The 22,398-nt window shown below is 33.9% G+C and overlaps 1 protein-coding gene across 1 annotated transcript in view; it reads left to right on the top strand.

Annotated features, from left to right (window-relative positions):
* CNTNAP2 (contactin associated protein 2) overlaps window positions 1-22,398 on the top strand; it is a 1,078,336-nt gene that overhangs the window by 432,309 nt on the left and 623,629 nt on the right. The window contains exon 5 of the mRNA XM_079302400.1: window positions 11,473-11,620. Coding sequence (XP_079158526.1) covers window positions 11,473-11,620 — 148 coding nt within the window. The remainder of the gene's footprint in view (window positions 1-11,472; window positions 11,621-22,398) is intronic.

Genomic DNA, 22,398 nt, shown 5'->3' with positions numbered 1-22,398 from the left:
TGAAGAGCTCCAAATTTGTTCTGAGCACTTGCAAGCTTGTTTAAAAAATACTCTCAGGCAGTAACTAAGTCTAGAAGTCAGGGAAAGGGAAAGATAGAGAGAACCTGGTACGTTTGTCTTTCCACTCCTCCTTCCTATAAATATCCACAAAAGGATATTTTTGATTTCTCTTGTTTTTGGTTTAGAGGAAGGGATATAACAGACTAATAGCAACAAGATAATGAGGTCTTCACTCTACTAAAGCTGGTGATGCTAGAAACACTTTCCCTTACTGGAAAACAGCAGTATCAGTGTGCTGTAGCTTCGAGGGGAAAAAAAGTTAATTAAAAAAAAAAAAAAAGAAGCAAGAAGAAAGAAGAAAAAAGCCTTTTCCTGATCAATTTGCATAAGAACAGAACCACAACCATCTTCTCTGTGCTGCAGCAAGTCCTTGTCACAGGCAATCAGAATCATGTAAGACAAGTATTGTACCCAAGTAATGAAGATCTTTGTACATCAGAATTTGCACCTTCTCCTTCTAAGTAAGTAGTAAAACATGAGGCTGTTATAACAACAGTGTTGCTCTATTGACATCTAACTCTTAAGTTAGTGGTGGTGGAGGCTGTCAATCCTGCTGATTGATAGAAAAGACTGCAATGAAGTTATGCTAAACTCAAAATATCACTGCCTCCTTGGCAGGGAAGTATGTATCCTGGCTGCCAAAAATAAACCAGAAATAAACCAGAAATATCTGAGTCAGATAAAATTGCCAATGTTTGTGAGGAAAAAAATTACTTTCATGCAACTAGTAATCAATTGACTCTAATGTTCAATCCCTCAAGATTTATGGTACAGCTTAAAATTAAATTTAGGAAGTTTTTGCTGAAATAAAATTAGGCCATTGCATCACTTTACTACTTGTTTAATGAATTGTAAGCAAAGAAGTGGACAGGTAATCAAAATTTCTAAACACTTCCCTCTTTCAATTATTGTTTTCAAACTAGATTTACCTTTGATAATTATTAAACAAGGGTTTTGATTTATGGAAGTCCTCCTATTTCAGATGTTAAAACCATTTGAAGGCATTTCAACTAAAGATGTCTACACAGTCACCTTCAGAGTAGTAGTTGATGTGAACCTGAACAAAACAACATCATATAAAAATTATAGATGCATATTTTCCCTGCAAAAGGGGAAAAAACCCCCCCCACTTCTAAAAGCATACAGATGTAAAAGAGGTAATGGGTTGAAATCAAATTATACCATTAAAAAAAAAAAAAGGACCTTCGGTATTTCTTATTCCATTATTGTCTCTTTTGTTAAGACATTTAACAGTTTACTAAATTCATAGGGGTTTTAAATAAAAGATTACCTCTTACTCTAAACTTTTTATAGAGATACCAGGCACTTTTTTGTATGAAGGTTGAGAATGGACTTGAAAAGAAACACAAGAATTCTGCATCCCTCAAAAAATTCTTTCAGTCATACTCAGCAGGAAAAAAAAAAAAAAAAAAAAAAAAAAAAAAAAAAAAAAGAAAAAAATAAATCCCTAACGAAAGACGTAGCTTCTGACAATTCAGATACTTCTTTCTATACTCCTTTATAAAATATTCTTGTGGCTCTTACGTGTAATTTCAAAAAGCCAAGTGGTTAAAACTGTCCTTATTTCCCTTGAAAGATGAGCATCTGTCGAAGGCAAGTTGAAGGACAAGCAGGTATGTTTGAAGCCTCTCACATATTGTAATTCTACCTTTGGGGATTTCTTGTAATATTCCTTTGATCAGTTTGAAAGGATTATTCTGAGGAATCCTATTCCAGGTATTCTTCCTGAGACAAGAATTTTGTGATTTCTTGCATGCCATTTTGCTTAGGATTTTCTGCATCTAAAACCCTTTTAGCCTTGTACTGAATTTTTAGAAAGGATCTGCACATTTTTCATTGATGTTTCTCATAGTTACATTTTTATTACTTTTTTTGCTCTTGTCCTGGGTCACAGACCAGAGGGTTATAAACTTGCAAACTTGAGTCAGGAAAATTTTAACTAAAGATCGTGATTTTTAGAGTATGGGCTCTACCTAGGGTGAATAGGAGAAAAGGAAAGGAAAATGATTAGTGAGTTCTTATATCATAGGAGACATTGATACCTGCATCATTGATAGTTGCACCCTTTGGAATTATGTGAAGTATTTTAGATAAGTTACTTTTATTTTCTTTCATCTTGACGTATTCAGAGAGTACTGCAGCTACAGCCAGAAACTGAAACATGTTAGTGTTAGATGGCAGTAGTGCTATTTTTGTTTTTCTTCAGTAATTTTTTGCTTAATCTTGACTTAATATTATATGTGAACTTCATTTATTTCATAAACATTGCAACTTGGAAGCATGCAAAAACAAAACAAAAAATATTCAGAATTATTTCAAATGCATACTTTTTATGTTTTTAAAATTTTAAATCAATTTTGTAATGTTTTAATTTTATTTAAGGACAGTTGAAAGATGTCCAAAGACAACTTATTTGCTTTTTTTAATCCTGTCTTACTTCCCATTACTGGGAAGCATTTCTAAATTATGGAGAATACATGTTATTTTCCATTAACTAAAATCTCAGAATTAAATAGATACTGAAAGTATACAAGAAAAACACCTGATTATTTAAATTTTGTGTTCAAAGTTTGTTTATTTTATCTTAGTACACAATATTAGCTTTATGAAGCAATTAATACCAGACTTTATTCCTCACTGATTGATTTGCAATTGTATTCTTGCAACTATTCAACTATTCACAGTTAATTCTTGCCTGCTAATAGTCAAGTCAGAATTGCAATAATCTGGAAAGCACTCTCTGGATTCTTCTGTGAATAAAACTATGCAATGAAAACTGTTCAAAACCAAGAAAATTTTATCTTAAATATTGACCATCCTGATTTAGATATGACTCAAAATAAAAAACTATAAAACTAGCAAGTGCAGTAACTTTCATTTATAGTTATAAATTGAAGTCACAAATCAGTATTTTCTGTTATGAGCAAAGATTTCTGTTTAGATTGATATGTAACTAATTAAGAGATAAAAAGCTTTCTTAAGTTGCTATGTCCTTACTGAAGATAGATGATTCTCAACAGTATTTGAAACAGAGAAGAGATACAAGAAGCTTTGAGACTAGAGTGATGCACAAGGAGTAAACACTGTTCTGAAAATTACTAAAATCATCAAACTGTGCAAAAGTTTCTAAATACATCAGTAGTAGAGAGAGAAAGAAATTAAGGACCGCTCTGAGTTCCTCTGTGCTTGACCTTCCTCTCAAGGTGAGAGTCTCCTGTTACTGCTGAGCTCTGTGGACCACCAGCCAGTGATCAGAGAGCTGTTGCTGTCATTATTTCAGTAATGATTGCAACTGTGCCTAGGTATTTTGGAAACACATTCTTCCTGTCTCTCTTTCATTCTGCAGAAGATGCAGCAGAAGTAATTTTTTTGTGTAATAATGAATAAAATCTCACAACTCCTGTAAAGAAAAGGTTTTATTCTGTCTGTACAATCATTTCACACTGATTTTTGTATTCTTTTTATTTTAACATAAATCAGTGGGAAACTTTTGGAACTAAGGTGTTGATCACATTCTTTATTTTGTAGAATATGTTTATATTGTACCCAGGAAAATTTATATTTTACTGTGCAACTGAAGAGTGACAACATTTTAATTTAGTTCCTATCTCCCATTTTGCTTCACTGACCACAAAAGGCTCAGCTTTCTAATTTAGACACCCATGGGAATACTTGACTAGGTACTTAAGAAGAATTATTTTATTTTTACAACCCCATAAAATAATTTAATTTTTACTCCATATTTTATATGTAGAACAGAGACAGTGAAAGATTAAGTCAAAACAACCCAATCATTTTGTCTCTCCCTGGATTTGTACTAAGTGCAACCGAAAATTTTTTTGTGACTTAGTTGTCTAGGATCACATGTCCCAAAGAGAATCCAGCACCTGTGCTGTAGGGCACACCCTGTTTGTTACCTTCATGGAATTCCCATCTGGCAGTCCACATGCTTGGACACTGTGTGTTACTTCATTCTCTCTGCAAACAAAGGAGCTATCTTAAAGATACCAGTCTTATTTCTTACAAAGCCCCACGCTGCTCCTGGAGTTGGTCCTGCAGTGTCTAAGTGCTCAAATCCATTTAGTTTATTTAAGACTAAGGGCAAGATAATGTTTACTTCCCAATGTATTAAGAAACTTTTACTAATAATGAAATCTGGTGATCTTAACAACAAAGATGGAATGTTATTCAGTGGTGGGAAGGTTGTATTTTCTCAGTTTAAATCAAAGTGTAAATGCTGGATACTAAATCTTGGGAACAAATTGTGAAAGACTAGGACAGACTTCCATTGGCAAAATTTTCCCAGCTCATGTGCTTTTTCCACTTGAATTTGGATATGGTTAGAAGTGAAAAAAACTTTCCCAAAACCTCAAGGTATTTCAGCCTCAGTTGTTTAGTGTATCAGGATGAATAATCACAATTTTCTCTCTGGGAATTGTATGACTCTTTGGGAATTAATAGCAGGTAATTATGTAAATAAATTAATATCCTAATGATATTCAGGAATTCATTATGACCCAGCAGGAAACATAACTTTGACTAGCAGTTTTGACTTTACAACCCTAATGATATGTTAAAATTTTGCGTGTATAGCTTAGGTTCAAAGGATTTTTGAATTTTTCCCATTTTATGTCAAGTGGAATAAAATCAGTATGGTTCAGCATAGGGGTTGAAATTTCTTCTTCAAGACACAGTCCTTAAATAATTTAGGAGCTTTGTAAATATCTGCTTTAGAATTTTTCCATGTTATGTTTGGTGTCTTCACCAGAAGAGAAAAATGTCTTTGCCAGTGAGATATTTCACACATCTCTGGAATATTGTATTCAATTTCAGGATGTAGAGAAATGTGACAGTGTTGGTGCCTTTGCTGTGATGTCCCATAAAGTAAAATTTAAGAGTATCCATACATCTGTGTCCCTTGTTCATGAGTCTAAAGGTTAGGGTAATAGGGTTATTAAATGGAGTTCTGGGCAAAAGAAAAACAAAAACCTCCAGTCTGTGCACATATGCATTGCCAAATATCCTATCACAAATATTCAAATCATACAAAGTCAATGAGGAGTTATGGTCCAGTCCTAAAAATAAGTCAGTTTCCCTAACAAAATTCAGATAATTTGGTAATATTTCTGTGCATAAGGGATGAACAATTGTATGTAAAAGTATGAGAAAAGGGTTTGGGATATATGAGTGAGATGAATAGGTAGTTCTTTGTTTGTTAAGGCTTTTGCTTTAGGCTTCATTACTCAAAGTAAATTAAACAAAGATAATATTCTACAACAGTGCCAGAAGACAAAAGAATGTTTCACTTACATCCAGATACTGAACCATGTTCTGGAAGCAGTAGCAGGGAGGGTGTGGGGATTTTTGGTTTGTGTTTGTTTGCTTGTCTACAGGAGTTTCATTTGTTTCTGTTTTTAAAACAAAAATTGCAAACATCAATACATTAAAACTCACAATTTGATAATGAATCTCATTCATTTTTCTCTTAATTTCCTTAATTAATTCTCATGTAATTTTTCTTTTAGGTATCTAAATTTATGCTCAGGTATCATATCTTGCTCTTCAATTTTCTGTATTTAAGTTTTAAAAACATTTGATAGGAACATTATACAAAACTGCAATCCCTACGAGTTATCTGTGAGTAGAACATGACAGTATTCCTTAAATTACTTTTAAACTTACATATTTCTCGAGGTTCTTATTAAAACACAAAAAAAATCAAAGCTCCTGTAGAGGAGGTTGAGTTCTTTTTAAGTAAAATGGTAGTTTTCAGGCTATAAATTGGCATATTTTGTTATAAAGATCAATAATGTTATGTTGCTAAATCATTTAATTTTGTTTGGAAATGTGAAAGTCTAAAAGGCTGCAAATAAGCTTTTGGCTTTAGTCTTTGCATGTAATGATAATTCCATTATATTATTAATTAAATTATAATGAATACAAGGTTAGAATATATTTTCAGCATACAAAGAGAGAATTTGAACTTGAAAGTAAACTTCCTAGGAATCAGTAGAGAATATAAGGGTGTAAGGTGAACAAGAAAGAGTGATCTGAGTAAAAATTGCTGGGAAATAATTTTAGTATAAAACAAAAAAGTATAGTCAGTTCTAGTGAAAGCCTGTAACTAGATGTTCCTTACTTTGAGTATGTGAGCAGTTTTCTAGAAATTTTTAGCACTGAATATATAACATAGATGTTATATACATATATATATATACACAGACATTTATATAAAACAGAAATGTGGCTGAGGAAAGTATATGGATAGCCACTGAAATTAGGATTTACTGCTAGCACTGATAATAGAATCAAGTTCATATGAGCTCACCATCATCAGCATTATAATGTTTAGTTGATCCCACTTCTCATTAATCCAGAGCTCTTAGGCATTCTGGTCATTTTATGACCAGAAATCTCAAAGGTGAGATTCAGCACCTGGTGAATCATTTGAGGATTTCATTATTTGTGATAAGGGAAATGCCTACTATAGCTTTTAACTTTCAGGTTGTTTTTTTTTTTTTTTTTTTAGAACCATTTCTGTGTGAAGTGATTATGCAGAATGCTGTAGAAATGTTTTGCTTTGAACTTGTTTGTTTTTAGAGAAAAAGTAGAATATGCAAATTGTAGTGTTATTGATTGTGCTGTTCAATGGAGAGAATGAAGAAATGTTTCTTCAAATAAAATATTACTGCCTCCTATCACTTATTTTTACTCATCACAGTACACATGAAAGTACAGCAACTCGTCAAATCTGAGCTAAAATGGAGATAACCTAGATCTGTTACTTTCTGATGCATTAATTTTTTTCTCTTTATTTGCTATTTTTCTTTCCTTTTGCAACCTGTTTTCCTACCATGTTTCTATCTTTTTCTCCCCTTCTTCTTGAAGTCTTCTCTCGCATTCTCCTTTGCCCAATCCTCTTGTCCTTGCTGTTTGAGTTTTCATGACACAGTTGGGTTGGGTTTTCATAGGTAGGGAGCAAATAAATGTTTCACCAGCAAAGAGGAATTGAAGTTCAGGTTTTGTCTTTTTTTTCTTAAATGTCCATGTGGTAAAGTAGGATCAAATTTTTGAAAACTCTTGTCTTCTCTGAAATCTGCTGTGGATTTCAGTCAGCTTGTGCAGAACCAGTTTGTGATGTGAATTTTTGCAGGGCCCCTGGATTTGAGCTGCCCTGCATTCCACTGCACTGCTGGTAGAGCTTCTGGCACCCAGCCCTGCTGTGCTCATTGATGGTACAGATTCCTGAAAACTCATGTGAAAAACAGTTTCCAGATTTTCTTTTCTGTGCAGTCAGAGGGCTGGCAACCATAACTAAAGCTGTCAAAATCTCACTTTTGTAATCCTTCCAGTTTTTGAAAAAATTATTTGGTTTGGAATTTGGGGTTTTTTTCTATAAAATAAAAATTTTAAGGTTTAGTCAGCTTCATGCTTAGCTCACCTTGGAATCCCCCCAAAAAACCCACTTATGTTTCCTGAAGACATATTCTGCCTGCCTGTGGATGTTTCCATATTTTATAATGGTACTTCTCTTTCCTATTTCTGCCATTTATAGAGTTATAGTGCCATGGGACAAAGACTCTGCACTGTTTTCACTATTGTAATGTCAAAATAAAGTTTGTTTTGGTTTGAAAAGACCAGTGTCTGCTAAGGAAGGCAGGATCCTTTTTTGAAAATGTAAAGCCCTTCCCTCCAAATTATTATAATTTTAAAATTGAGGTGTTTTCAGACAAAGATATGGGAATAGGAATGACTGTTCATTCACAGGAAAATTAAAATTAAAATGCAGCAATGCAAGAAAACCACCCACTGATAGAGTCAGAATACAACCTGACACCCCTTTGGTCAGGGTGTTGGTAGCAATCTGATTAAATGGTGGCTACAGTCTTCCTGGAGTAACTAATGTGGTTCTGTTGAAGCAATGATCCTTAGAAGGATGTGTTTTCCTCTCAAGGTCTAGTGATGGTGTAGATGGACCTGGTCTTCCTCTGGGAATCCAGTGGAAAAAAGTTGCTTTGATGTTCCAAATTTCAGATTTCTATTTAGGTAGGAAATGTTTGGCTCCTTCCCCTAGGGGGAGTATCTTCCAATGGATGATGTAATTTTCTCAGTCATGCAGTGGGACTTAATGGCCCATTAACAGAAGATGTCTCCATGGAGGATGGATGGGTTGTGAAATAGATCAAGAAAACTGGTTTTAACAGCTGTCCCATTAACAGAGGGTATTACCCCCAGAATTATGAGGGATGAGTCATGGAAGAGATAAAGAACACTTTCTACCTGGTTTTAAGAAATGGTGATAGAATACATGCTGCTGGTTACATCTTGCATTGCAACCTGAAAAAAGCCAGGAGCATAGATGTTTTTTTCAGAAATTCAGGCACATAAATTTTTTCTTCCTTTGACAAAAAGGCAAAAAATAGCTATCAAGAGTGAGTATAAAATCAAAGTGGTGAAAAAAAAGTGCTAATGATTAAAAAAAAGTTATGCAAAAATTTGGTAGTTTCTCATACAGGAAATGAAATAACATCCTCCTATTCCATGCATTGCCCTATTTTTACGTCATCCTAGGAAGAGACTATGCTGAAGCAATTTTTGTACTCGTCTCTGAATAGACCATTAATTTGGATGGAGAATTCTTTACCTGAATTGAGGTGAAGAATTTTCCCTTTAACTAAGTTAGATTCTCTGGTATATATGGTGTTCTTCAGTGAAGTACAGGGCTTTTTTCTCTGCTTCACAGAGAGCCGAGAGATTGCAGACACCTTTTTGTTTATCTGGTTGAGGATCTACCCACCATCCTTCCTTCCATCATTTTTGCTCTTTGGTTAAAGTATGAAAGCTTCCACTTTTGTTCACTTAATAACATTTCAGGCATTTTTGTGCCTCCTTATTTCAGAGATAAATTCTTTAATGCTGAGAAATTCTTTTTAATCCTTTATTGTAAAAAGAATTTTCCCAAAGGAGATTTTGTAATGTTCCTTCTTTGTCCACAGAATTGAGTACTGTAAAACTGTTGCACACTGTCCTATTACGGGAAACTAAAACCATTTTGTCCAGTTTTACTTACACACTACTGTTAAGCTGTGTGCTATTTCATTACAATACTTCTATGAATTTATAATTTAGCTCTACCATTATTAATTATTGATTAGAATGTAGTTTTTCTTTAAATACAGGATAAAAAATTGAGTCTGCATCTTAATTTTCCATAGCTTTGCTTCCAAATTTTCCAAACCTTTATCTTCCCTTTTCTCTAGGTTCTTTAGCTGTGTGAAGAGATTTATATTGAGTGTCTCTCCAGTATCCCCATGTACAGTGGGGTGGCTGAAGCATATTGCTAAAGCCAAAGTGAAGTTTAAAAATCACACAATTTTTGCTGAATATTCTGCTGAATGGTTGATTATTTATTAAATTATTAATTTTAAACTTTACTAGTTGGCCTGTTAGAAATACATTATCTCTCCTATAAACCTTCCCTGTTAAATTTTGAAAATTATTTGGAGCTAAACAGAATTTCCTCTTAAGGAATGACAAAAATCTTTGTGAGTATGTTTGAAAGCTCCATTCAATATATGTTCAAAAACACTGTTTAGAAGGGATTTGGGAACTTATTTTCTTATCTTTTTTTTTTCATTCTTATTCTGTTGCTGTCCTGTGGAGGACTACCTTTGAGAAAAGTGGCTGTGGCTAATAACATTCTCGGTCTTTTTATTGCAATGTGAGCTGAAATATGAAGCAGCTTACAGAAGTCAGTATCCAGTACAAGAAGAGAAATAGTTTATAGAACAGAGAATTTTGGAGCTGGGCTCATGAGACAGCATTTTACAGATAAGTAAGCCATTTTGATAATTTTCCCTTTTTGGGTTAAAGAAAAAGCATGATATCTGGCAATAATATTTAAATGATGGAATGAGATCAATAATCTGAAAAACTTGCTTAATTTAAATTGGTATTTGCACTTTTTTCTGGGAAAAAAGTAGTTTTGGAAGGAGGTTTCTTATTGCAAAATTCTATGTTTTATTTTATTTTATTTTATTTTTCTAGCCAGAGATTCACTACCTGTTTAAAAAAAAGTCTTCTGTTAGAGATGTACTTTTAAATCCTATTGGCAGAAAAAGAGATTTTACAGAAATTGTGCATAATTTTCAAGGTCCTGTAAATTGATTTTTCAGTCTTGCAATAATGGACTTCAGCTTGGTATTTGCATTATCCACAAAGTGTGTATTACTCTTCCCCATTTATTTAAATGAAGGCTATGTTTAAAAGATACTGTTCTGCTGGAGACTAAATGGAATGTGTTTTATTAATCTGGGACTAGCTTATTCTCTGTTGACTATGTTTATGCATTCAGCTGAGGTTCTGATTCATATAGCAACAGGAATCCTAGAAATGCCAGGTACCTGCTGGGATCAGTTCCCCTTCTCAAAAAGGACTGGTAAAGCACAAGTCAGGGTACAAAGTCTGGAAAGCTACAAAAAAAACTTCTGTGTTTGAAAATATTTTTCATCAATAATTTAATTAAATTATGTAGAAAATTTAATATCTTCCTATATTCAGCTTTCTTTGACCATAACACTTATAGGAAGTTTTTAAAAAACCAAATAAGCCCAAACCAAAACAACAGCAAACCTTTGCATTTAATAGGGTTTTGATAAGATTGTACCAAGCATCATAAAATTAAAACATTCCCAAATGCAATTTGGTTTGTTCTTGAACTATAGAGCATTACCTTTCATGCTCAGTAAAATAGGCATTTTTAAGGAGTCAAAATTTGTATTCCCTCCATGAAGTTCTGTGATTCCTAGAACAAGAAAACAGGCTGCTGCTCAGCAGGAATGTTTTGTCATCATTCAGTGTATGCTTTCCTTTGTCTTCTCTTCAGCTCAGGAGAGAGAATTGTTCACTTCCTTTTACCACTCAAACATATAAGTACTTCAAAGATACTAATTAATGTTTCTTACTAACTTATTTTGCCATCATCATCATTTAGCACATCAATAACTGCAGTACAAAAAAATTAAAGTGAATTTAACTGTTAACATGCTATAATTTTGTGAGTCCACCAAAGAAGGCATCCTGTGCACCTTCCTAACTTCTACTACCACCTGGGTCTAGTATGCATGGTACAAAATAATTATTCTTCTAAGATCTCTTTTTTGAATAAGTAGTGTCTGAACATGTAATTAGCCATTCCTACAACTGTAAGCAAAAAAACAACTTAAATTTTATCTCTTTCAATATTTTGACGACTATGGTTTGCAACAGTAATCCTTATTCTTTGGTTTTTTGCTCCACTATTGATACTTATTATAGGATTTTATATGTATTTCTGCAGATGCCAACCATATAGGCACTAGAACTGATTCTTTTTTTTTTTCTTTCCCTTAGGCATTTCCTGGAAATACAAACTCTGACAGTGTGGTCCGGCATGATTTGCAGCATCCAGTCATTGCTCGCTATATAAGGATAGTTCCTTTGGACTGGAATGGAGAGGGACAAATTGGGTTAAGAATTGAAGTCTACGGTTGCTCATACTGTAAGTTTTTCCATTATGATCCTTTTTGTTCTCCCCTAAATAAAAACTCTCTTTGAATTTTGGATTAAATCCAGATGTCAAAGATTTTTAGCTTAGTTCCAGGATTGCTAGTTGTGTTACCCAGGGCTTCATGAAATCTTTCTTGAAACTTTAATTTTGAGTTGATAGTTTGTTCTTCTCTGGAAGATGCAACATTGGAATTTCCTGTAGTATTTTGAAGTTGCTCCTTTTCATCTTCATGTTTTCTGTTGTAGAAGGCTTTGGCTATTGTATAAACCTGATTGGGACATTTGAGGAAGAGATTGTATTCAAACAAATATCATGTTGGGTCTTGACAGATAAAATGGAAACAGGATTTAATTTATTGCCTGGTACAAGAGATAAAATTAAAGCAATAAATAAGAATTCTATCAGAATAGCCCAGATTGTCTAAACACATTTTTCTGAGATATCTGAGGATTTGAATGTGACTTCAGAATTTCTTCTGAAATACAGCTGAGCAGTGGTACAAGTGCTTCTGTAAAGAAAGACCTGAGAGTGGTTTAAGAAATTAGTTTCTAATGCCCTTCCTTAAATTCAATACAGCCAGTGCTTAAGTCTGCAAACCTGCAAAATTGAGTTTATCATATCCTATGTCTATGCATTTTTAGGTAATATCCTGGATTTGTTAGTATTTAGCTGGAATATGTTACTTGAGATTTGTCTTTTAAAAACCAGACTTTAGAATAAAGTAAGGAAGACTCATCATTGACTTCATTGGGTGACATAAGACCTATTTGAGCCCTTTGCCATTCTGACTAGCAAAAAAAGCTGTGATTTCAGTTGCTTTTTTTATTTGATTAGATAGTCAAAGGACTCCATACTTTCCTTCAACACCAGTAGAACAATGAAGAATAGGGTTTTGATATAATCTTTCTTATTTCCATACAATGAATGTTTCTAAAATGTATAATGAATCATGAATTTTCCAACAGCTGCAGGAACTTAGCTGAGAAATCAATTCAAACTTGCTGTGGTATTGGTGATGCCATACTGGGGATACACATGGTTGTTTGAAATATTTGTAAAAATGCAAGAGCAGAACCTGCTGCAATAAGTCAAAGCATAATGGTTTTAAACTAATAATTTTAAACCAATAGATTAGATATAAGGAAGATGTTTTATTAAAATGAGCATGCTAGAACACACCACAGAGGTGGTGGATGCTCCATCCCTGGAAACATTTAAACTCTGGTTGGCTGGGGCTCTGAGGAACCTGATCTAGTTGAGAGCATGTCTGATAATTGCAGAGGATTGAACTAGATGGCCTTTAAAGGTCCCTTCCAAACCAAACTGCTCCCTGTTTCTATGATATCTGTTGCCTGAGGAACTGTAGGTTACACTAAAGTTAATTCTTACTCAAAGAGAATTGAACTTCTGAAGTTTCAGGTACAACTATGATTATTCAGTACAGGGCTCTTAATAAAGAAGTGTTTACCATCATACTGCTAAAATGTGTTATGTGCTGTTTTATTTATACCAAACACTACAGCATGGCTAATTTTCCAGCATAATAAATACTTGCTTCTAAGTTTACCTCCTTGCTTGTACATCAAATGCAAATTCAGAAATCAACATCTAGTTTACTGTCAAATATAACTCTCTTTATCAGAATAAAATGTAGCAGAATCAAACAAGAAACCCCATGATATTTGCTGTAATATTTACCCATAAAAATGCTACATATTGATGAAATGAATAGACAAAATGCTGTAGGTATGCAACAAGATACTTTTAGCAGCTTAAAGTAAATGTGAGGAAAAGTAAAGCACAGCTTGCTGACAAAATTATTTTAGTTGTTTGATGAAAAGTTGCTTGCTTGCCGAACTTTTGGGAGAGAATAAAAAGCATCTGCCAAGGACACACTGTATGGAACCATAAAAATACTGATAAAATATGTCTTCACAGAAGAATTAATGTGACCCAATATAATTCCATAATTTTACTGAAATAGAATTACTAGTCTGTTTGTATTAGAAATTATTTCAGTAATCATTGGAGATTTTAAAAATGTAAGATTAAAAAAATATATATTCTAGTTTTATGTGTAAAGGGACATTTTTTTTCAACATCTCTGCTACAATGCAGTGTGGTTTTTACATGCAGGAATTGGGTTGCTCTCAAAATGGTATCAGTAGAAAGCAGCAGAGTGGTGGAGAAGAAAAACAAAAAGAATCATTGTGTAAAGAGAGAGGAAGGCAGCCCTTTGGTATGGATACTGTAACCAGGGAGTACTGTTTACAAACTGCCAGTTTGTCTTCAAATGAATAATTTGGAGCCAGGTGTAAATGCTGCACCTTTCCATGTAGATGTGTCCTTTGGCAGAGGCCAAGTTTCTAACCTTTTGAATAGAAGTGTATATATTTCCATATAAATACAAGCACTGCCATTAACCAGTATGATTTGCAGATGAATCCTGCTGTCATTTAAGGAAATAACCCTTTAGATAATCACCAATCTAAAAAGTCTGATTAAAAGACAGGCTTATAGTCAAATCTGGCCCAATTTTTGAAAATACAGCCTAAATAAAATACTGCCCAATTAATCAAAATTTTAATTTTTATTTTAGTTGATAAATTATCGTATTCTTGTATTTAAATATCTTCAGAGACAGAAATCAGATTTTCTCACATTTTACACCCTTGTTTAATTTCAGAAGGCTTCCCTTCTTAAATTGGGAAGCCATGCACAATGATTGTAAAAGCTCTTTCTTTGAACATTGCTGCAGCCTGGTCATTAGCCTCAGACCTTTAAGAAAAACACTTCCTGATATTGAACTTCTTATTCAAACATCAGGTCACTAATTGCCATATTTATGGTTTCCATTTTGTTAGTATATGCATATAAGATACACATTTAACTTTTTTGTACAAAGGGTGAAATCCATATCTTTCTTTGCTCAGAAAATGAAGTTTAAAAAGAGGTGGTTTTCTTTTCCAGAGAGAAATAAGACTTAAAATCTGTACCCTGAAGAAGTTAATAGCATTACCAAATCTTCTTCTTTTAGTTTTGGTTTGCTTAAAGTTAAAATCTATTCTGTCTTTTAAATTTCACCTCTGTATTTTGTGTAAATGAGATATGTGGGGCTGTCTTCTAATCTTCTAACAGAAGAGTTCACAGAAGTCACCAAAAAAGAATTGGAGCCTTACTCTACAGCAGAGTTCAGAATTATATTTGTTTTGTTTCTTTTTCTATAGTGGAAAACTGACTATATATTATTAAAAAATAAATTTTTAAAAAAGTATTAAACTTGGGTAAACAACTTTCTTAATAGCTAAATTAATGGAGAAATTGCATGAGCAAAATAAGCTTGAAAAATCACAACAAATAGACCAATATATAATATAAAAAACACTTTTTGGTCACTGGGACTTTTAGCTTTTATTTTAAAATTATGAATTTTATAAACCATAAAGGAAAAAAGGATCTTTACACTTGAAGTAACCTCATATATCTAAAAGGAAGTCACAAAGAATGCAATATAACCGAAGTCAAAATATGCACTGAAATCATTTACATGAAAACTGATGGCCGAATTTTATTTGTACTCTTTTGGAGATAGAGAGCAAATGGCACATGACATGGATCTTCCACCATGTTCACTTTCATGAATTTGTGAGACAGGCAGCAAAGCCATGGCATCTGGAGACCATGAAAGGTACAATATAAAACTTTTACTACTGATTCATGAAGATCATAATATGCTCCTGCAGGATCATTGCCATATGAATAGTTCCCTTAATCTCCACCTTGTGGCAGATGAATGCCTACAAAAAAAAAGGGCAATAAACATATTATTGCATAGGCTTTGGCTATGCTTTTCAAGGTAACTGTAAGAGGCCTTCTGGGTCATGAAATCCTATGAGTGGAAAATACTCCTGATGCCTTTATTCATACAGGAGTTTTTATATGGCCGTGCTGATTTTCTGGATCTAAACAGTATATTTGTATCTTTTTGATGCAATTGCACATCTGATAGTGAGAATTTTCAAATTCCAAATGACTTACTTCTGAATTGTAGGATGTACTTGAAAAAAACCAACACCTGGATATGGCAGAAAGCCTTGCAAATATTGAATATACTCAAGGCAAATAGGTGGCAGGAGCAATGATATAGCTCCATAAATGGCTGCAAGCCAAGCTGTTTACATTCACCTACCAGTTCTATTTGCTAATACTTAGGAAGCAGTGGAACTGAACAAATGTCACATGATCTGTATTTGCAAATCTGGTCTTTTTCACATGGAAGAATAGTAAACTCAGTCCTGTGGTTATTAATGAAATAATGATGGATTTTTTATGGTGAGCATTTTTTCTACAAATCGTAAAGTGATAAAATTTAGGCCATAGAATCATGTTACAAGAACTAAAATAAGATTTGGAGGTGCTTTTAAGGAGTGAGCCAATGAATATTTGCAAGAACTGATTAGGAAGTACTGAAGTGGTAGAACCTGTGGGCTGAACAGGTCTTTTGGTTGTTGTAGTTAATCTTGTTGGCCTGCAGTGACTTTGAGTTAAAACACTTTCCTTTAGCAGTTAATTCTACATTCAACTATACTTAGGAGCTAGGAAATTACTTATTTGAAATCTGCTTAGCTCATTTTCATACTACGGGCAGTAACTAACTATCCATGTGTCACTCGCTGTCTCCCATGATTGCCATACACATTTAAAAGAGAAACTTCCATATTGTCCAGAATAATCTGTTGCATCCAAATAACAAAATGACTGTTTAAGGTAGGTGAGAAACCTGCTTTATTTCCCTTTTGTTGAATCTTATCAACTTTCCTTTGTCCAGATTCAGAGGTATACCTTAGGCATTTTGCTTCACCATCATATAACATAAAAAGAAAGGATGGTCCATAGTCCCTTCAAGTGTCATGATTCCTATTGAAATACCCTGTGGTAAATAAAATAAATAAAATAAATAATAATGTGTTAATAAATATATGCATACATATTTCTGCTCTTACACTTTTGGTATGTGTGTGAATATAAGCCAAAATGGTGAAGGTACTTATGTAGTTCAGTAATCTGCATAAAATTTCCTGGCTCTTCCTATGATATTCCATTACTTACAATAAATGTGTCACTAAGTTTCCTGGTCAGATTTTTCTGTCCACCTAAGTAATGAAACTTCATAAAAATATTAACTGTCAGAGAGGAAAAATAATTTTGAAGTGTTCATTTGTAGAAACTTTACTAACTTGCTGTAAGTGACAGTTCTTTGAATATACAGGAATTTTAATGTGGGGGAAAACAGAACTAATAGAATCATTTAGCAGAGGTTGCTGTGAGCTATAAAAGCTGTCCTTGTGTCAGTGGTTTGGATAGTAAAGAATTCTGCTAAGCATCCAACTGTTTTTCCCCCTTTCTCTTAAATTTCAGTATTTCTGTCCTGGGAACTTCTATACCTATTTAGGCCTATGTGTTTGATTTTTAGCCTTCATCTTTCACACCTCATCAGTCGCAAACATAGCTTGATATTCTCCTTCTGACATTAAAGGTGCATGGATGAATACTCATATCTAGACTATGGACAGTGAGGGAAAAGATCTGTGAACTTTTTCCTTTGCAAATGTTTAAAGATCTGGTTGAATTTGTGCTCTGTTGGTAAGTTTGCTTCCTTGTTAGTGTATTTTTCCTACTTTTTTGTCAGACAAGAGATTTGGTTTTTGCGTAAGGTCATGAAAACGGACACCTTTTATCCTCTAGATAGTCTCAGGTCATGTTAGTCATTTAACAGTAGAGTTTTTTAATCTAAGACCAAAAATGCCCTCTGTCTTTATAAGTGTTCTCAGTAAAGATTGTTCTTCTCTATGGTCTTTCAAGGAAAGAACAGTTGTGATTGTTCCTGTATACATGTTCATATATTTTGGCATGAAAAATAAGTGAGAACATGCTTCAGTCCATTTATTACCTTCAGTTGTTATCATTGACAAACATAGGCCTCTTTTGGTAGTAGATACCACTTCAATTTTAAAATAATGTTTTGAAAAGTTGTTTGTTGTTTAGTGTTTTTTTCTGGTTTGTTTGTTTGTTTGTTTTTAGTGCATTAAAAATTAAACTTCTAATAAACTTCTAAAATCAGAAAATTCAGGCTGAAACAGAAAAAAAATATTTCCAAATACCTTATTGTTTAATTTTTACTTTTTTTCCTAAATCAAGTATTTCAGAAAGATTTGACATGAAAGGAATTTTTCATGAATAATGCTTATGCTTTATTCTCCATCTTTTTATTAATCTGACACAATATGAGTTTTTTTCCTCTCTCAACTTTTTTCATCTGGTAAAAAAAAAAAAAAAAAGAAAGAAAAAAACACATTATTTTCCATTTGTAATTGTACTGAGGCTACTGGCAGATATTCTCAAGCACTAGAGCTCTGAGAAGTACAATAGCCATGTGTATTCTTTACAGGTTCATTTGTTAGCTGGCAATGAAAGTATAATCAGTGTGCAGGTTTCAGCTGTGACAGAATTAATTTTCTTCAGAGTAGCTAGATTGGGGCTGTGTTTTGTATTTGTGCTGAACAGAGGGTTGATCATACAAAGATGCTTTTGTTGTTGCTGAGCAGGGCCTGCACAGAGCCAAGGCTTTCTCTGTTTCTTGTACAGCCACACTGATGAGAAAGTTGGTGCTGCATGGGAGGGGAAGGAGACACAGCCAGGGCAGGTGACCCAAACTGGCCAAAGGGGCATTCCAGACCGTATGACACCTTGCTCACTATATAAAGTGAGGAGAAGAAAGAGAAAGAGGGGAATCTTTGAGGTGATGGCATTTGTCTTCCCAAGTAAGGATCACACAAAAAGGGCCCTGCACTCCTGGAGATGGCTGAACACCTGCCTGCCCATGGGAAGTGGTGATTGAACTTTTTGTTTTGCTCTCCTTATCAAACTATCTTTATCTCAACCCATGAGTTTTCTATCTTTTACTTTGCCACTATTTTCCCCAATGTTGCTGGCAAGGGAGTGCATGAGTGACTCTGTGTAGCTTGGTTACTGACTGAGGTTAAACCATGACAATCAGTTAGAGAAAAACAAGTATATTTTGTATAAATGCATGACCCACTAGCTTGTTCAGTCATATTCCTACAGAGTTTTCGATTACACTTGAATATTTTTTTAATCATTCATTTCCTTTAGAAAGATGTAAGCAACTGGCTTGTTTTAAAATATTATTTTAATTATTTTTAGCTGTTGAATGAAGAAAAATATTCCCCTAGTGTATAAACAGAATTTATGGCCAAATTAGATAAAATCTTGCAGGGTTTGATGAATTTTTTCAGAGTCAGATCTGGCTGTTGTGTAAACAAAGCAGACTAATGTTTTCTAATTGTTTTTCCAGCAGCTGCCACACACACCACAGAAGGGATTTTCTATATAGTGATTTGTAACCAGTTAATAGGAAGATGGAGATTTGAAATATAACCTTCAATAACCATCTGAAAACATCAAAACCAGAAGCAGAGCTAGAGTGTGCTTTTTCACAAAGTAAGAATGGTAGCATTTAGGTAACCACAGCTGAAAACTTGTCTAACCACAGTAGGCTTGCCTTTAAGATTGTTTTTTGCCTGAATGAAGGCTCATGATGGCTATGCCCAGCATTATTTTCTTGCATTCCTGTAAGTGGTGATTGATCCATTTGTCCATAGTGACTTATTCACTAGAGAAATTAGGTAGGTTTTTTTTTTGTTTTTTCTCATGAAACAAAATAATTCAGCAGGTTTCAAACTATAGGTCTTGGTTCTACACCATTGATTTGGAGCCTGAAGGGTCTTGCTCTTTTTTTTCTTGAATGTCTGGAATAAAATATATTAAGAATGCAGTTACTTCCAGACCCAGTTGAACTTATTCTGCTTTTTCTCAGAAGTCTGGGTGAAGATGATGCTTTTTTTTTTTTTTTAGGCATGGCAAGTGGAGTCTTACTGTGAGTAAATTCTTATTTCTTCTCTGCCAAAGGTTAGTGTTCTCTGATTAGAAAGTGCACATATCAAAGAGTCAATATTACTGACAGGATAAAAAAACCAAATTTAACTCTTCATGCTTTTATAAGGTTGTAACAAGCCTTGGAGTTTGCAGATAATATATCCCTATACAGAGTTATGTTTCTAGACAAAGTCCTGTTTCAAAGCTGGACTCTAATCTTTGGACAGTTAGGTCACTCTGATGCAGACTTCTCACTGAATCCACTAAGACGGGAAAATTCGGGTTTTTCCATCTCATAAAGGTGACACTGTATGGCCCTTCTCTAATGGCCATTAAGGGTGCCCTCACCTGTCAATCACTGCTGGTTTTGCCCTTCAAAAGAACAAAAGAGGGACCTACAAAAGTCCAATTGCTTGACCAATTCAGGGTTGACCAAAACTTAAAATATAGTAGTAATAAAGACATTATTCAAATGCCTCCTAAACATTTGCCAGGCTGTAGGGAATGCTTTTTAAAGCTAAACTGAAGAACACATTGTCCTGCTTCTGACTGTATATGCACATTTTGTCAATGCTTGTGAGCATCACCTCTGAAAAAGAGTCAGAAAAGTAAAATGAAATCCTGTTTCCAGTTGTAACCTTTGTCTTATGCCTTTCAGAGACCACTGGCATTTCAGACAAATATTAGAATTGCTATTTGACTCATGGTGAGCACAGGGAATGGAATATGATAGAAGGGAACAGAATAGAGTAGAGAAACATAACAGTTTTGTTTTGTTATGCCCAGAGCTCTGCATGAGAAGCTGTGACCCAGGTCTGACAGGACCAGCCTGGAGAACAGCTCTCTGCAGTGCAGGTGGCAGGGACATCCAGGAGACAGGGCCAGTGTCATTACAGCTCTGGGACAAGACCAGAGCTTTCAGTTTATCCTATGTGCTTCTGATACTGCCTCTGTTGGTGTACAAATATTTTATATGTGCTCTTAAATTCCCAGTCCTCCCTGGAGCAGCATAAATTTCCCAACAGCACTTCCATCCTGGGACAGTGCCTTGCTAACACTTGCCCTACCTTCAGCTTTCCTGATGGTATTCCATCCAAAGCAGGAACATTCACCTTTCACCTTTCTGTCCAGCCTCTCCTTCAGGTGCAACTAACTGGAGAATGAGATAAAGCTACTTGCAGTGCCCTGATGACATCTTTCCAGTCCAGTATTTTTTTTCACTAAAAGCCTATAAGAAAACAAACAGTCAAAAAAACTTCTGAGTGTGTTTTCTTGTACCAGTGAATTATATGAAAATAAACAAATATTTGGCATAACAAAGCAACATCCTAAATTCAAAGGTTTCAGTTATTTAAAGATAATAAAGGGTGTCAAATGTCTCCTAAGCTTTCTGAGATTAGATTCTTCAATGCTTTTCTTTTAGTCTAAGTATTTCTAAGGCTGTCACAAGAAGTTGTTAATTCACAATGTCAGAGGAAGTGTTCTATGCAATGCATGTGGAAACATGTTAGCTCTATTCAGATGTAGCCTTTACAATATTTTAGGCTGCATGATGCTGGAGCATTTATGGGATTTTTCTGACTATACAGCAAAACAATGGAAATATTTTCTCTTGAATACAGTTCAAGCTGAAGTACTTTTGTGTATGGTTTCATCTGAATATTTAGATTGCCTCCTAAATTGCTAATTGAATAGAAAAGGTTTAGGGAGTTCACCATTGTACTTGATGCAGATTGAGGTGAAGGAAAATCCTTTAAACAACAAAAGCTGTGATTTTTTAGAAATGCCACTGTGCATCATAGATCATTAAAACATCTATAGTGACTTCTCTTTGTTATAGTGCATGTAATAATAGAAAAATGGATGTAGAAATGTGAGGAAAAAAATTTAGCTGTCTTTAAAAGATGAAGAATTCATGGGACATGTAGAATTTGACTATCCCTTTGGAACTGGTTAAGTACTGGAGGAAAACTTTAAATATGTTCATAAGCTTACGCACATCAATTTGAAATTCTGTTTTAACATTTCACAAATTTTCAAATGACAATGACAAGCTACAATCTAAAATGGCAACTGTAAGCAAAGAGTGAAAATTCACATCCAAATTTGGATTTAGTCTTTGTATTTTCATGGTGATTTGAATTATGAGATCTACATTCATTAAAAGAACATAAAGCTATGTTATATGAACCATAATCATATGCACATATACATTTCAGATACTTAGTCTGACCTGTTTCTAAATAAGCAGATGCCATTTCTATAATTAGAAAACTTAGAAACTTAGAAAACCAAGCTCTTCACATGAGTGCTTAGTAAATCTAGAATTGAAAACATATCTTTAAATAATGAAGAAAGCTGCAGAAATTTTGAAAACAATGCAAGTCAATCAAAAAATGAGAAAAAAGTGATTTTATACCTTCTAATTCTGTATATTCTTAAGATTTTATCAGAATTTTGTAGTTTCATATGGATTACTGCTTAAAAAATATTGAATGTCTTAATAATAAATAATATTTTAAAAAATGAATAGCTTATGGGATAGGAATTGTTCCTACAAATCCTCTAGAAACTTTCTTGCTTAGTAATGTTTCTATTTTTACATTTCCAGATTGACAAGGTAATTGGAGTTTAATTCTTTTAGTAGGGACATGTTCTTTATTAATTTTTGCTTCTTAATAGACCATATGTATTTAATTGTCCTCTTGGTCTTAGATAAATTGAAGAACTTGAGAAACTGGCTTTCTAAAACCATAGCTATTAAAAAAAATCCTTGGAGGGTCAATAATTTTCTTACCTAAAAAAAGCCCAAC

The sequence above is a fragment of the Erithacus rubecula genome (assembly GCF_903797595.1).
Source record: "Erithacus rubecula genome assembly, chromosome: 3".
NCBI lineage: Eukaryota > Metazoa > Chordata > Aves > Passeriformes > Muscicapidae > Erithacus > Erithacus rubecula.
This window is presented reverse-complemented; position numbering and strand designations above follow the sequence as displayed.